This window comes from Heptranchias perlo, chromosome 25 (assembly GCF_035084215.1).
Source record: "Heptranchias perlo isolate sHepPer1 chromosome 25, sHepPer1.hap1, whole genome shotgun sequence".
NCBI classification, from domain to species: domain Eukaryota; kingdom Metazoa; phylum Chordata; class Chondrichthyes; order Hexanchiformes; family Hexanchidae; genus Heptranchias; species Heptranchias perlo.
This window is the reverse complement of record NC_090349.1, coordinates 41,526,038-41,538,903: the sequence shown is the minus strand read 5'-3', so window position 1 is coordinate 41,538,903 and position 12,866 is coordinate 41,526,038. Positions and strand designations below refer to the sequence as shown.

Here is a 12,866-nt window from a genome sequence, read left to right as displayed (position 1 = left end):
TATTTGACTGCCCAAAAATATGATAGTCACATGGCTTTTAAAGTAAATTTGGCTTAAATTTAATACATAAACATGTTTTCTCGATTTTTTTTTTTTTTTTGGAGAATGAAATGTAGAACTGAAAAAGCAGAAAGGCTGATGCAGTCTGGTCATAACCTTGGCACCCCATTCATGCTGGAGCTGAGCTTCTGACCCCATATCCTCTTCATTATGAAGACTGCCTACGTTCAGCTCTAACTTTTTCCATGCTTCTGCCTATAAAACCTCATTCATGTCTGTCACCTCCAGACTCAGTTATTCCCATGCTCTCTTGGCTGGTCTCCCATCCTCCACTGTTCGTGAACATAAGCTAATCGAAAACTCTGGCGCCTGTGTCCTGTCCCACATCAAGTCCAGCTTGCCCATCATCACTATCCTCGCTGACCTGCATTGGCTCTCAGTCCCTTCAGTGCCTCAAATTCAAAATTCTCATTCCTTGCTTAAATCACTCCATGCCATTGCCCTTCCCTGTCTCTAACCTTCTCCAATGCCAGAACCACTCCCTCCAAACACTCCATTCCTCTGAGTCTGACCTCTTGTGCATCTCTCTTCATCCACTTGTTTCACCAAGCTTTAGGTCACTCTTCTTAAAATCTCCTATTTTGGTTAGGGGTTGATTTGTTTGATTCTGTCTCTGTGAAGCACTTTGGATTGTCTTTATGTTAAAAGTGTTATATAAACAAGTTTTTGTTAAGTACTGTTGAAGAAGTATGACTAATGGGAACTTTGCACACTTTTTATAGTGCCATTTTGGGATGAAATGCACAAAAACTAAATCTTGCATTCTTTGTTTAAAATGCTAGGCCATAATTTCTTACAATGGACAATATATATTGAAAATGACTTACTTTAATATTGAAGATACAATTATCTTCTTGATTACAAAACCTGTGCCAGCGAAGAAGCATTTTACTGATTTGTGCCAGAACTCCCCTCCCATTAACCAGCTAAAAGCAGAAGATTGCAAAAAGGGCTTTATTTTGGAGTTGTGGGAGAGAAGAGGTCCTGCTATAAGCAACTATGAAATGTATAATGCATCTTTTAATTCTATTAAATAAACTTCTTGTATCCCTGAGAAAAACTAATCTAATCAACACCAGAGTAAAAGAGTGAAAATAATATTCAACATGTGCAATTAGCCACAGCTTACAACGTGTCATGTTTAATTTCCAGGAGCAAAACCCCAGTAATCAGACCTCAAAAGCAATAATGCAGGAGCCACAAGAGTTAGTGGAAGAAACTGTTACCATTGAAGAAGACCCGGGAACTCCCACCTCTCATATATCTGTGGTGACATCAGATGATGGAACTACAAGACGGACAGAAACTAAGGTAAGAGATCATTATGCTTTTAACTTGAGGGCACTCACACTCCTACCTTTCTACAGTACTTTTCCTGATACATTTTCATCCTGCCATTCCATAGCAGTGTGCCACCCAGAAGTAAACTAGAGAGGGGGGCGCGGAGAAGTCGGAGGTCCTTCTTGTGGGTCTGCTCCTGGGTCTGGCAAAGACTGTGATTTACAGGTCCAGGATGGGCGTGGCCCCTTGGGGTGGTAGCTCTGGCTGCCTGCCCCTCTTCCACGGTATTCTCTGTGGCCTTGGAGAGGGACTGATGGGCAAAGCAGGACAAAGCAGCCCGCTTGATTGGCACCCCATCCATCCCTCTAAACATTCACTGCTGGCGCACAGTGGCTGCAGTGTGTACCATCCACAGGATGCATTGCAGCAACTCGCCAAGGCTTCTTCGACAGCACCTCCCAAACCCGCGACCTCTACCACCTAGAAGGACATGGGCAGCAGGCACATGGGAACAACACCACCTGCACGTTCCCCTCCAAGTCACACACCATCCCGACTTGGAAATATATCACTGTTCCTTCATCGTCGCTGGGTCAAAATCCTGGAACTCCCTTCCTAACAGCGCTGTGGGAGAACCTTCACCTCATGGACTGCAGCGGTTCAAGAAAGCAGCTCACCACCACCTTCTCGAGGGCAATTAGGGATGGGCAATAAATGCCGGCCTCTCCAGCGACGCCCATATCCCATGAACGAATAAAAAAAAACCACAGGGTACAGTGTGTCTAGACACTGATAACATTCTGATTTCGTTGGGAAGGTTCCCTTAGCTTTTGTTGGCACTTTATTGCTTATGTTGAGCTCCTCTTATTGGACCATATGTTTCTTTCCTGTATTAGTGGTGCCTTAATCGGGGCACTTGTTGTGATGATTCTTGTTTGGTGAGCCGAGTGCAACCTCGTGTCAGCCTTACTGGTATGTCAAAATAGGCCCAAGGCGAATGTATAATTGGACAAACTATGCTAACACGAACCATTAGTTAATTTTGAAGATTTGAGACTACCTCCTTTTATTCTATCTGATTATTGCATGTCTAATTTGTAGAAGACACAATGGAGTAGGAAGTGACATTTTTTAGTTGGAGAATGAGGTCAATTTAGTTTTAGAATAAACTGAGTCCTGCATTGTGTTTTGAAGTTTTTGAATAGCATTATTATGATGCATTTTAGATAGCGTTAAGTACATATTGAGATGTATGGAAAGTGTGAAGATGGGTCCACTAAAAACCACAGTGTTGTACAATTTTCTAAACATAACCGTCCTGCTTTACGACTAGTAGTGGTAGTGTCTAGATGTATGGTGTTATCAATATTTGACCTGAAATGTTACTTGTGATGATGTTGTGAAGGTTTTACCATTGGGTGCTGACTGAGAGCTTCTGATCAATATATCACTCCGTGCTAGAAGTAATAAACAGCATGATCAGGGCTCTGCTTTGCCACAAAAAAGGCATGTAATAGTACTACAGGAAGTGATTGCTGCTGCTTGAAGATTAACTGCAGACCATATGCTGTTGGGAGTTTGGCGTGAAAGTGCCAATTTTATTCCTGTTTGTCAAAATCCATTGACCCCCATGGTGACAGGCAAGTCTGATATCTTGCAGCAGATTTTACCTCTGCGGAATTGTAGCTTTCCAGGGACGAAGTTGTAATGGGAGAATAATAGTTGCGGCTAATCAACAAATTCTAGCATGGCAATTACATAGTTTCTAATTTTAATTGCGTCTGTGATACTCACAGTTGCATATTAGCTACTGCTGCTAAAACATTAATACTAGCCATTTGTTTATGCAATTTTGATAGCCAAAAAGAATTAAAATAAAAGCAAAATACTGCAGTTGCTGGAAATCTGAAATAACAACAGAAAATGTTAGAAATTTTCAGCAGGTCGGGCAGAGAGAAACAGAGTTCACGTTTCAAGTCGATGACCTTCCGTTAGAAGAATAATTATCTCTTTTAATGACAAGCTGGGCGTAGATGGGTCCCATACACAGTTTAGCAAATCTTAAAATATTTTTTGCTGCAAGTTATAGGTAACATTTTTTTTCATTTTTTATACAAGTATAATTTGCCTGGATTCCCCTAGAATTTTTTTAAAAAGTGGTTGTGCAATGCATAGCCCAAAAAGCTAGCAGGAACATTCAGCCCCAGTATCCTTAACCAGTCCGGATTGAAGTGATTTCAGGTGGAGTAGAAGGGTTTTTTGGAATTTGTGATTCGAAGAGCATGGGGTTTGTAATATGAGAAATCACATTCTAAATGCCTATCTTAAGCTGCCGAAGGAAACTTAGATTGGCATCCACCAGAGGCCGCTCATCAGGTGAGGCACCTAGAATTTTGTACATGCACGTGAGCGGAGAATCAGTGGTCGCTGTTGGCACGCAGATGTGCATAACTGTATAACCGTACATTCACCTGTAAACACCAAAATCTGAGCCACAGTATTGGGTTATGGTCAGTAAAATTGGATACCTTTTTGTTTCCAGAACCTAGTGCTGCTATTGTGACCCCTCTGTCAATGTACAACTTTCTGCACATAACACTGTCTTTAATAAGAGAATCCAAGAAGAGTTTGTCCAAGTGTAGAACAGTTCTTTAACTGATCCTGTGAGTAATGCATACACTTGGACTCATTCAAACATACTCCATTATAATTTTTTTTAAATGGTGGTGGGTTTCCACAGGAAGGGTCCATTGCCATGGTAACATGCTCACTTTGTGAGGCATGTGTCGCTCTGCTTCAGCTGTCAAAAAGGTCACCAGCCGCCAGTGGCAGCTGCATTTTCATAGCCAAATCACCAATTAGCAGCCAGCAGCACCCCTCCCTCCCCCCTCCTCCTGTTAATGCTGCATGGCTGCAGATCCTGATCTTGGTCCAGGAGAGAGCTCTGTATATGCATGGATATATGTTAACTTCTTTGACAGAGTTAGTGGGAATGTCTGTACAGCCAAAACATATAAACAAACTCTTCCTTCAGTTTAATAGTGCCCAAGAAGTAACTTCAACTGCAATCGCATTCTGTGTGGTGTCCAGCTGAAGCATCATGTGACTGTCTCCCGGTGAAGGTCTTGCTCCGTTTAAGTCCAACCAGGAACAGATTTGGATGTTGTGTTGTCACTGCTGAGCAAAGATTGAGCAAGAGTGCAATACTGCAAAAGTTACAATATAACTAACTGCACCCTAAATGACACGCCCCTCCCATATACTATTGTACAGGTTTTTGTGAAGCTTCCAATTTGTGGACTGGTGCCATATTCACAATATTTTTATGGACTTTTACATACTTTCAACTGTTTTGCAAGTTGTTACTGTCCAGTGTTCTGAGCTGTGGAATGTTCTTTGTTGGATAAAGCTTCATTATTTGATGTTTTGTGGTCCTTTGAATGCTGGTCTGGAAATGTTGCATCACCAAGCCAATCTGTTTCTTTGTTTCTTAATGCACTGCTCAATTGATAGTGAACCCTTGTAATATTATGCCCAGACTTCCCATTATTGTGATTTGAATCAGTAATGAATATTATTGGTGAATAATGGTTTGATTCTGTGTCGTACAAGTTAACACTTGCGCATCCCAGCAACCACGCCTTGATTTAGGATGAGTGTACCAATTTGGTAACTGGAAAGCTATCCGAAAAAATGCCATATCGTGCACTGACTCTATATTTTATACACTAATTTATGGCAAGTTTTATATAGATGCTTACATGAACTTAAAATGGTGTTTCTGCACTAACTCTTTGGGGTGATTTTATGATGCACCTATTCATTAACTTTTTTTCTTTGGTTTTAAAAGCATAGGAATATTTAGAACATTAATCAGACTCCAGCTGCAAATCTAGAAAAGGCGCCTATGCTTTGATCAGTCAACGAAAGGAACAGCTGGACCTTTGTACTTATCCGTTTGATTGTGTTGCTTTTCTAAGCTCATGCCAAGTGAGAACCTCACATCTTTGAAACCCTGTATCTACTCCTAGATAACAAAAGTTATAAAAACCATTACACAGTGCACCCTTCACCCGGTGACTCTTACGGAGACCCTGGTCGAGACTTGGCCAGTTAGCGTCAAAGTTGACCCAGTAATCCACGTGCTTTTTTTATATATAATAAAACCCTGCATTAGTATTTTTTGTGTTTAGTCCTATTACACGTTAGCGGCATCACCATATCCGCTACTATTCATCCTATGAACAGAAGTAAGTTTAAAAGGGCTGAATGCTGGATGAATAGTTGCTGTATTGATGTATAGAAATTTTTAGACCAGTAAGACCATTATTTGTGTCAAAAATATTCTGATGCCCCTAAGCTGAAGGGTTGACTTTCTGAACCATTTCCAGTTTTTGCTTGTGCGGATCAACAAAATGGGGTGTATTCTTAATACGTATATGAAAGGAATTATTTACTAAGTGATTAACATCTGTTTAGTCATGTTGACAGTGGTGTGGCTCTTCAATTGAACACTTTTAGTCTTTAATATTTCATCTGATACGATGCTGTTCATTTTATCTTCTTCATGGTAATAGTTGCTCTTTGTGGTGAACATGATGGACTTGCTTCCCTGCTCTAATGGGCAGCATGATAGAGTTATAGTTTTGTCGATGCCTAGACTGTGTTTGAAATTGGAATGATGTATGACCAGCTATAGTAATTGCATGATCATGTTTGTTTCGTGCAGTGTTTGATATTGCAGAAAGTGGGAATTCAGGTCTAAGTTGTATTTTTTTCTAGTCTAGTGAACTCCCACTGGTTAGTTAACTGGAGATGAAATGTTTAAAAATTTGTTGTACTTCCATTGTTTATATTTAGACTAAATGGTGCTGTTTGAGTGCCCCTAATAGCTCAGCTGGTTAAGACAGTAAGTGGCTGAGCCATACAGACAATGAGCATCCCAGGTTTTAATACCAAGTCTGTGCCGAGTTTGCCCCTCCGTTGGAATTAGTCTCAGCGATGTGGGTTGGGGAGGGAAAACATTGCCTGTGATTTCTGTTCCTGATCCCTATCCATTGAATTTTGCTGGAAGTGTGTGTGAATGTTGAGTGAGGATAGCTTAATGCCCAATTGCAGTACCCCATTGTTGAATAGTTTGTTGTCCAGGTTTGCAGGTGAAAATTGGCAACTTGGAAAGTCGTGCTGGAGGGCTGCTGGCACTTATCGAACCATATCGTATCAAGGAGTTGAAATGTTGAAGAGTGAAAGAATGAAGGGGAGTAAAATTGATGGCCGTGGGCAGTACCAAAGACATCGGGGGAAAAAGCACTGTTTATATATCAAATATTCTAGAACTGTTCTGTTGATTATCTCTATGCAGTAGAAGCCAATTTTATTTTCAGATGCTCAAACATCTAGTTGGACATTTGATCTAATCCATGTTGTAAAATGAAAATTTCCATTTGCTTATGAGACCACAGTGAATCCTTCACTAAAATCTACAAAATTTAATTTATTTACTGCCTAATATCCATGTGTCCATTATTTCAATCAAGTTTACTGCATTTAGATTGCTCCTTTTATGTGTTCACAGTTGATTAAATTTTTACAACAGGAAAACAAGTTTCAGCTTGGCCCTTGTACTCAAAGCACATTTAAAGCACTTGGAATCATTGAATGATACAGCACAGAAGGAGGCCATTCGACCCATCGTGCCTGTGCCTGCTCTTTGAAAGAGCTTTCCAATTAGTCCCACTCCTCTGCTTGTACAAAACCTTCATTAGGCACCCAGAGGATTGTTTAAAATAAGTACTACTTTCCAATTGTTTACTTCCCACTGTACTTCTGTTTGCATGTGTTATTAACACATCCCTAAAATCTGTGTTCATTTTTTTGTGTGTGGGACGGTGTGTGTTGGTGGCAAGATTACTATTATTCCCTCTAATTATGTGAGGTTCTTACTGATCCTTATGCCAATCAACATTTTTATTAAATTTGTATTTGCAGGTTACTAAAGTGGTTAAAACTGTGACAACCCGAACGGTGCGTCAGGTGCCACTTGGACCAGATGGATTGCCTGCAGAGGGGTCATCTCCTGCTGGCAGTTGTACAGATTCCATTGACAGAAGATATATGAAAAATGGAGACCGTTACATCACACCACAGGCCAATTCTACTTTAACAAGAGTCTACAACAATTATCCAGACTCTTATGAGAATCACCATGACCTGTACCGTTCATACACAGGCCAGGATGGATTTGCAGATGTATCTGATAACTACGGGAGCCTGTCGCGAGGAGTTCATTACCGCCCCCGCTATGCTTATATGCCACGTGACAACTACAGGCCCGATGAAAGTTACACATTGCTTAGTAGAAACAAGTATGCTGTTGCCCAGCCACAAGTGCAGCCAGACGGCAGTGTTGACCTGAGCCGATCGCAACCAGAACGCTTCCAGCCAGAACCTTATGGACTTGAAGATGACCATCGAAGTCTAGGACCTGATGACGATGGATATGAACTGGATGCAGAGCCAGAGCCAGAACCAGATTACTCGACAGTCGGTCGAAGGGCACCCACAAGGGCTAATGGAAGGAGACCAAGGAAGTAAGAATTTGACACTCTTTATTGTAATGATACCTACAATCTTTCACCATGCATGCTGCAGTACACTGGTTGACCAAAGTGTGACTTACACCACATCATCATAGTTTTGACCATTATTGTAATGCTTTCCCATGGCTCGTCAATGTATCCTATGCTTTCATCTTTGTTTCCACCTTTTGTCAGCTTTACACTCCATTTCTCAGAGATATCTCTGGAGGATCAGAGTAAGGAGTAGAGTTTGATGTCCTTTCATTAGTACCATCTGTATGCACAGTTTGCATTCCAATTCAATGACTCTTTGCCATTGATGGCAATCTATCGATGTAATAAGAATGTTGAAACAGTATTGATTGTTGCCCCTCCGCCACACCCCCCCCCCCCCCCCCAACCCTCTGGAATTGATGTCTCAAATAAATTAACTACAATATTCTGCTATATTTAGTTAACATGCTAAATTCATTTAGGGGTCGGAAGTTTATTTGGCCAGTGCTTTTGTTTCAAATTTAGCTCCATGAAGCCAGTATTAGACACCCAAATGCATTCATACTTTCAGAACACTAGCTATAATAGAGCTTTGTATGTTGACTATATCAATTGCAAAAAAAATTGCTGGCATAACTGTTCACTGGTGTAATGTTCTTTGCATTATTTTTACATCAGTGGTGTGGAAGTTCAGGTGTCAAGATGTTTCCACAATCACTTTTTTCTGGCTTAAGATGCTGGTTAATGATGCGGTCTACTCCTGGTAATTCAAAAACCTTGAATTATCCAATAGTTTGAAATAGCAATTTAATTAAGAAAGCAAAGTGGGAATTTAGAACGTAATAGTTTGAATTATCCAATAATTTAAATTAATGGATTTTGAATTAAATGTAGTCTGTATTTGTACTCTGGAAATAAGGTATTGGCAGGAACTTGGAATTCATTTGATGGATAGAAGGAAGGCTGCAAATTGAACAATTACCTCTTACTCTTCCGCCCATAAAATTGGACAATTTGTTGCTGTATCTGCAAATAACCTCTAACTTAATTTACTAGTTATTAAAAAGTATCTTTGACATGGTTCATCATTAAAAGGTATCTGAAGGGTAGCATGAGTTTATTTGGAATATGGAACTGCTCTGAATATGTTTATTCATGCATCTGAAGTAATTTAATCTAATTACTAGTTGATCTCCCATGGCATTGCACATGGATAGTCAAGACCAATTTGATTTTTTTTTTACATCAAGTAGTGCTAGTGGTTGCTGGATAAAGGAAATAATATGGGGGAATGGAGAGGAGGAAGAAATAGGTGGGGAGAAAAGGTGAAATGGAGAAGGATAATATAGTCGGAGGCATGGGAGAAAAGGAGAAGTGGGGAGGGAGTACGGAGGAAGGGGAATTGAGATAATCAGGATTGGGGGATTGAGGCATGGAACTGCCAGCTGGTGGGAGAGGGAAGGTGCTGTGAATGGGAAAAGTATCAGGAGTGTGATTATAAAAGGAAAGGGAAGTGAAGTAAGATCACGGTAGCCTGAGAGGGGCAACTTCAGCTAACAAGGGGGTGTGGGGTTGGGACCAAAAACTTGCTCAGTGGGCGGGGGAATTTTTAACCAAGTTACTTATTATATTTCCTTGTTAGATTGGGGGCTGTTACGTTTCATTGTGTTTGATGCCATTGTAGTCAATTGGCCAAGTAAAGTTATCCTTATGATGGCACCTACAACTGCAATCCCTTTAGAACCTTAAGACCACTTGATAAGAGTATATGTTCATTGAAAATTCCATTATTCTGTGTTTTCCCCATGAGATAACAATCTCAATTGTGTGAAGACAGAGAGCAGAGGCCAGCTGCTTCCAAGGGATTCTGTCATGCACTCTCTCATCGCTGATTGGTGTCAGCCTGGGCTCAGTGGTAGCACGTTTGCCTCTGACACAGAAGATTGTGGATTCAAGCCCCATGCCGTAACTTGAGCGTATAATCTCGGCTGACAGTTCAGTACAGTGCTGCACTGTTAGAGATGCCATCTTTTGGATGAGACATATAACTGGGGTCCCGTTTGCCCCCTCAGATGGATGTAAAAGATTCCATGGCACTATTTGAAGAGGAGCAGAGTTTAGCTTTCAGCCAATATCATTTGAAGAAAAACAGATTATCGGTCATTTTTCTTATTGCTGTTTGTGGGAGGACGTTGTGCGTGAATTGGCTGCAGCATTGACGTTGAATTCCACCTACAACAGCAACTATACTTGGAGTACTTCACTGGCTGTAAAGCACTTTGGGATGTTCTGAGGTCATGAAAGGGGCTATATAAATGCAATTTCTTTTTTCTTTCTCAAGTGTTGGACCACACCACCTTAGCTACCTGCATTGCCACAGGTGGTGTGTAGGACAGTGAGGAAGATGTAACTTTTGGGCAAAGAAAATTACCAAATTTGAAACCAATATAAGATCTCCTGATAGCCGTGTTTCCTTGGATTGGCTGCTTTCATGAATAACTCTAGTTTTTAATTGTTCTTTAGCGCTTTGTGGTCGCACATACATTTAAAAAAAAAATTCTGTAAGGTCTTTCAAAGGGAGTAGTGCTGCTAGTTAATCTCCTGTGACAAGTTTTCTAAAGTGCTATTAAGCATGTATTTCAGGATGTCTTGTTTGGGTGGATCAATCACAGAAGGGATGTTATGATCTGATGCTTCAAAAACAGGAAGGTGAAACGAAAATCCATTACATATCTAAATTCTTTTTTACAACATAGTTTTTTTAATCTAAAAAGTTTGATTAACAGGCTACAATTGAAGGAATATTGTAATTTTCTTCATTGCAAGTTTTTGGATGTACTGTTTTTAATTGCAGCGAAGGCTTATATTTGCAGATCTCTGTTTCAAAAAGTGGGTGTTGGCCCTTTTCCTTTCACTGCACCAATTTTGAAATAGGCTGCCAACTTTTCAATATCCAATATTTATTTTCTGCAACATCATCTGCAGCAATGCACGTTTACTTTTTGCTATGTTAAAGAGAATAGGTAGCTGGTGGCAGATTCAGATGGGTTTAAAATCTGGAGCAAAGCTAGTCATTTATAAAAGTTGTCCGAACTTGATGAATGCTGTACTATTAAGCAGATTCCCAAATGTTGTAATTTAGTTTACAATAATTTTTTTCCCCATTGTTGATTTGAGCTGTTCTAAATTACTGCTTGGAGGTTTCCAACTACTGCTAATCTTTTCTTAACATCTAGCTTTGATACATGATGATTTAATTGACACTAAATTGTCTATCTTATGCCATGAAATAACGATGAATCAGTTTGTATTGCTGCAAGGTTAATCTTTGAATGTTACTACGCACAATTCTAAAGCTTAATAAGCTTTGAGTAGTTCCAATAATATCCTAAATTGTGAAAGAACCTCCACCAATTAATGGATGTCATTCAGCACTTCCCCTTCTCCCCCTGCTCTCTCCCCAATGTCTTGAATATTGAACACCTAGGGTTTAAAAATGCAAAAGGTAGTTGTATTTAATTCAGCAGCTGTACTAGGATCATTGAGATCCTCATTCTTTTTGGTTTTTTTTTTAAGTATATAGGCATTCTGAGAACTTGGAATTTGAGTTTTGAAGTTGAAATTCAAGTTGTAATCCTCAATATACAGCAAGATAGCCTCAGACAAAAATAGAAAATCAATTTAAAAAAAAAACTTTTTGACCTAGCTTTTGATCACCCCTCCCCCTGATGTCTCATTTTACTCAGTGCCGTGAATATTGTGGAAGACTTCTTATCTTAATATGTAGTTTTGTTAGCAGACGTAGGAAACAAAAGTGAGGAAATGTTTCATCTATAGTACGATACAGGGATATAAACAAACGTAGATTCATCTAAACCATCCAACGCAAATGGAGGAAAAATTGTGGTCGCACCAATGCGCCAGCTATATGCAATGGGGACTATACCAGGCATCTTGGTGAATCCTATGTTGTTCTCTCTTTGAAGCCTTCATATCCTTCCTATCATGTGGAGCCCAAACTCCACAAAGTAACAGGTCTTAAGGTTTCACAGTCGACTCATCATTACTTCTTGGCTTGTATATTCTATACCTTTTGTGATAAAACCTAGACTTTGATTAGCTTTTTGTTTACAGCCTCATCAACCTGTGGTGCTGCCTTTAATACCCCATTAACCTGTACTCCAACTCCCCCTGCTCTTCCGCAGCACTGAGCCTGCTTCCATTCTGAGTATAATTATTGCTGTTTCTTTTAACCAAAATGTATCACTTCACACTTACTGCCGTTGAATTCCATCTACCACGTTTTATTCTATTTTCCCATCTTATCAATATCAATTGGCAGCTTCCTTTTATTCTTGTAAAGATTTAACAATGCTTCCTATTTTGGTGTCATCTTCTAATTTTGACACCCAACCCCTCTTGGCCTATAATCAAAATTAGTGATATACACAGTGAACAGAAGTGACCCCATAACTGAACCTTGTGGCACACCACTCCCTGCTCTGGGAAAAACTGCTCGAAACCCCGACTCTTTTCTCCCTTCCAAATAATTTTTAGTTACCTTGTTTCCATACTTCTTCCTCTCCTACATCTACTGTATTTACATATAAACGTAGAAAATAGGAGTAATAGTAGGCCATTTGGCCCTCCGGGCCTGCTCCGCCATTCAAAATGATCATGGCTGATCGTCTAACTCAGTACCCTGTTCCCGCTTTTTCTGCAGATCCCTTGATCCCTTTAGCATTAAGAAATATATCTATCTCCTTCTTGAATACATCTAATGACTTGGCCTCCACTGCCTTCTGTGGTAGAGCATTCCACAGGTTCACCACCCTCAGTGAAGAAATTTCTCCTCATCTCGGTTCGAAATGGCATACCCCATATCCTGAGACTGTGACCCCTGGTTCTGCACTCCCCAGCCATAGGGAACATCCTCCCTGCATCTAGTCTTGC

General features: G+C 40.2%; 1 protein-coding gene across 9 annotated transcripts in view; it reads left to right on the top strand.

Annotated features, from left to right (window-relative positions):
• arvcfb (ARVCF delta catenin family member b) overlaps positions 1-12,866 on the top strand; it is a 268,627-nt gene that overhangs the window by 172,739 nt on the left and 83,022 nt on the right. For all 9 annotated transcript variants that reach the window (XM_068006115.1, XM_068006116.1, XM_068006117.1 and 6 more), the window contains 2 exons: positions 1,213-1,371; positions 7,330-7,931. In XM_068006115.1, the coding sequence (XP_067862216.1) occupies positions 1,213-1,371; positions 7,330-7,931 (761 nt within the window). The remainder of the gene's footprint in view (positions 1-1,212; positions 1,372-7,329; positions 7,932-12,866) is intronic.